General features: G+C 46.0%; 1 protein-coding gene across 1 annotated transcript in view; it reads right to left on the bottom strand.

The window, feature by feature from the left end:
* Positions 1–1,849: 1,849 nt before the first annotated feature.
* The window catches only part of CWC25 (CWC25 spliceosome associated protein homolog), a 26,718-nt gene continuing 24,475 nt past the window's right edge, over positions 1,850–4,092 (bottom strand). Inside the window, exons 8-9 of the mRNA XM_012802912.1 lie at positions 3,621–3,782; positions 1,850–2,531 (exon numbers count right to left, since the gene is read on the bottom strand). Of these exons, the coding sequence (XP_012658366.1) occupies positions 2,417–2,531; positions 3,621–3,782 (277 nt within the window). The 3' untranslated portion in view covers positions 1,850–2,416. The remainder of the gene's footprint in view (positions 2,532–3,620; positions 3,783–4,092) is intronic.

Raw genomic sequence — 4,092 nt, 5'->3', positions numbered from 1 at the left:
TACTAGGGACCCTGTCCTCCGCGCCTGGGTGGTACTGCCCGTCCCGGGGAGGCAACGGCCGCCCCACCCGCCCCTCCTCCCGGCCCTGACAGGAACCAGGCCGGCCTCCGCAGGCCTCTGAGCCCAGTACCGGAGCGGGGAGGGGAAGTGGTATGGGCAAGTCTCGCTGTGTACCGCGGGAGGGACTCCCTGCCTGGACCCCCCAAAGCCAGCGTTTGGCTCTTTCCCTCAACCTGAAGTGCCAAGATGGCGGCGGACTACAGCTTCGGGAGCGAAGGAGGGGCGGGAATGCGAGGAGGGTGGGCCGTACCATCCCCACCCCGGGGGAGAGAGGAGAAACACAGCAAGGCTAGAAAACTAAGGAACGCCCCCTCGCTCCATCCAAGCGTGGATCTTCCCACTCCCCTGGGTCTAGGGCGGGCTTCACCAGCATGGCACACCCCCTTCCTCCAGGGCCAATGAAAGGAGCAAGTCGAGAACCCTGGGTTTTATGAATGGGTCCCGCGCCCACCTACCTGTCACCTGGCTTCCACCCGACAAAGGGTCGAGTTAAGAGACAGGCAGTACCTCCACTTACCCTAGTAACCTTAGGATTCTTTGGCTCATTTCATTAAATCTTTGAGTTAACTGCCCAACACTTTAGTTACATAATATTTCTAGGATGAAGCATCTCCACATATTCGACATAAATCATGAGTTAACATTGTTCAGTATGGAAATTCTCAAACGCACATGGTCACTCTATAAACAGTTACAAAAAGAAATATACCCTTCATTACTAACTAATAAAATAAACATAACCCTAGCATAGTAAAGTGTGATGAGAAGATAAAATGAATAGCAAGCGTATGTTAACATTCTTTCTAGTAAAAGACTTGGGTTTTAAGCATGGCAAAGCCTGGCGTGATAAGTGCTCAAAACAGAAATCCAAATACATTTTAAGCAGAATCAGTAATTAGCAAAACTGCCCAACTAATGTACAGGTCAAAATAGCCTAGGTGCCAGGCATGGTGGCTGATGCCTATAATCCTAGCACTCTGGGAGGTTAAGGCTGGAGGTTCACTTGAAAGCAGCTAGAAACCAGCCTGGGCTACATAGTGAGCCTGTGTCTCTGAAAAAAACAAAAAGAATAGAGAACAAAAAGGAGAAAGGCATAAAGACAGGAGAATGGGCTCATCACTGGTAGGAGAGTGGGTATGGCACCAGGCACATGCACTGAGGCTGGCAGGTTCAAGCCTGTCCCAGGCCAGCTAAACAACAATGACAACTGCAATAAGAGAATAGCTGGGTGTTGTGGTGGGCGCCTGTAGTCCCAGCGACTTGGGAGGTGGAGGCAAGAGAATTGCTTGAGCCCAAAAGTTTAAGGTTGCTGTGAACTATGACACCCCGTACTCTACCAAAGGCAACATAATGAGACTCTGCCTCAAAAAAAGAGAAAAAGGAAGCCATGAAATAAACAGCTTCCATTTTATTTTCCTTTAGGAGCCAGGGAGCATATTGGCCATTTGGTCTTGACTCCTAAAATCATTTGGCTACACAGCTGTTCTGCCTACATTACAGAACCCAAGCAGCAGAAAAGGATGATACCCTTGATCCTATCAATGAGAGAATAGAATCCAAGAAGCAGAAAAGGATACCCTGGATCCTATCAGTAAAACCAGGCTCCTCCTAAACCAGCCAAATTCAAAGAGAAAAATAAGTTGGCCTGCCTCAATGTATTACTTGCTAGCAACGTTCAAGGTAGTTCTATTACATAAATCATTATGTAAAGTCATAAATCAAACAAAATATTCTTACAAAACTAAATTTTTTTACACTGACTTTTTTTAAAAGCATGTAAAAATTTTACATATGTACATATATACATTACACTTTTACAGTTCCAAAGTCCAAAGTCACAGTTCATTTAGGGCTTTGGGGGTTGTTTTCTCTATGTTCTCTGTCATCCCTTTGGCTCTGCCCTGACATCATTCTGTCACATTATCTACTAAATCAGGTAAACATTCATCTATCCCAGGAAGCACAATCTATCTGGGTAATTCTGGAGAGAGGTTTCTGAAAGGTCTAGTCTATACTGAAGCAGACTGGCCACATAGGTGAGAGAAAAGTAGCACAATAAATAGTATAACCCCAGGAAGCAGCCTCCATTCTCACACCAAGATGGTTCAGTGCCCACCCACAAAAACAGTCAAAACCCACTCTGCATCCAGCGAACATTACTAAGAGTCCCATAAAGCAAGTCACACTGGTTCTCAAAGGAAGTGAGCTGTTTCAGGAATCAATGGAGGAAGGTCACTTTGAACAGCGGTGGTTTGATATTTGCAGAAGAAGTCATTCAAACTCTTATAAAGAGAAGTTTTAAGGGGTCAGCAGCCTCCCTGAAAATTTCAGGAAAACCAGTAAAAGGGGACAGGTTTCATCTTTTCATAAAGTTCTTCTCCAGAGCTACTGAGGTTCTCTGTAGAGAGTAGATATTCCGCTTCACCCGGTCCTCCAGGGAGGAAGTAGATGCACTCTCTAGCTTCATGCGGCTAGGAAGAGAAGACAGGCGGGTGGAAGTCAAAAACATTTTGCACTTGGTCAACTATCTGGCAGAACTAGAAGAAATGGGTTGCTCGCCATAAAGCAGCTGGACAAACACAAGCTCTTTGAAGCCCTCATAGATACCCTTCTCATGATCCATCTGGAACCAAACTTTTTATTTTATTTTTATTAATATAATAACATTGTATTAATTTAATAATTTTTTTTAAGACAGAGTCTCACTTTGTCACCCTGGGTAGAGTGCTGTGAAGTCATACCTCACAGCAACCTCAAACTCTTGGGCTGAAGCAATTCTTTTGTCTAAGCCTCCCAGTAGCTGGGATTACAGGTATAGCCACAGTGCTTGGCTATTTTTAGAGACAGGGTCTCTCAGGCTGGTCTTAAACCTGTGAGCTCTGGCAATCCACCCATCTCAGCCTCCCAGAGTACTGGGATTACAGGCGTGAGCCACTGCGCCTGGCCAGGAACCAAATTTTTTTTTTTTTTTTTGGAGACAGAGCCTCAAGCTGTCCCCCTGGGTAGAGTGCCATGGCTTCACTGCTCACAGCAACCTCCGACTCCTGGGCTCAAGTGAGTTTCCTGCTTCAGCCTCCCAAGTAGCTAGGACCACAGGCACCCGCTACAACGCTCGGCTATTTTTTGGTTGCAGCTGTCATTGTTTTTTGGCGGGCCCGGGCTGGATTCGAACCTGCCACCTTAGGTGTATGTGGCTGGCACCTTAGCCGCTTGAGCCACAGGCGCCGAGCCGAACCAAATTTTTTAAACCAATATCCATAAAGGAAAATTTATCTATGTTGGAAAATAAATCAAAACCTCATTGGAAAAAGGCTTCCTGAACCATGAATTCTTATTTCAAAGGCAAGCCAAGGAGTTTGAAGGATTTAGAAAACACCATTCACTTCCTCTCCCCTCAAACCAAAAACATCCCACTGTCTAGCCAGAAGCTAGGAGTAAAAAGGTGGTCTGGAGCCTGAGTACCCTGAGAAGACACAGAAACTCATAGAACACAATGAACCAGCTGCCAGCCTGCCTCCTGGAGACTGTGAGAGCCCCCAATATGAAGAAGATCCACTCACTGGATAAATTTCCCATCCCGGGAGTCCAGCTTCTCCAGCCGCTGCTCCCGCTCCTCATCCTTAGCATGCCTCTTGAGAGTGTTCAGTCTCTCTTCCTCCCGCCACTTGGCATTTTCCATCATTTCTTGCCGTTTTCGCTCTAGTTCCTCTGCTGAGAGTTTTCTGTTGAGGACAAAAACAATCCAATCAGGAAAAAAAACAGATGTAGCCCAGTGAGCACAGAAGTTAGATCAGGTAGGGCCCCAGGTTCTCCAGCTCATTGCTTTCTCCAAGAGAAGCCCAGCCCAGTGCCAAGCCAGCTTGAGTCCCCTTCCTTCCTAACATCTTGGCCAGGTGGTTTCATCCAAATTTCAAAGACCATTAATGAAGTATTCCATAAGCTCAGTGATGTCAAGAGTGATTATTCTCAAACATTAAATATGTATGAAATTAAGAACCGGACAGGTTTCATCTTTTCATAAAGTTCTTCTCC

Source organism: Otolemur garnettii, unplaced genomic scaffold, assembly GCF_000181295.1.
Source record: "Otolemur garnettii isolate 467f Iridium unplaced genomic scaffold, OtoGar3 scaffold00018, whole genome shotgun sequence".
NCBI classification, from domain to species: domain Eukaryota; kingdom Metazoa; phylum Chordata; class Mammalia; order Primates; family Galagidae; genus Otolemur; species Otolemur garnettii.
Note: the sequence above shows the minus strand (reverse complement) of the source record. Positions and strands in the feature narration are given on the sequence as shown.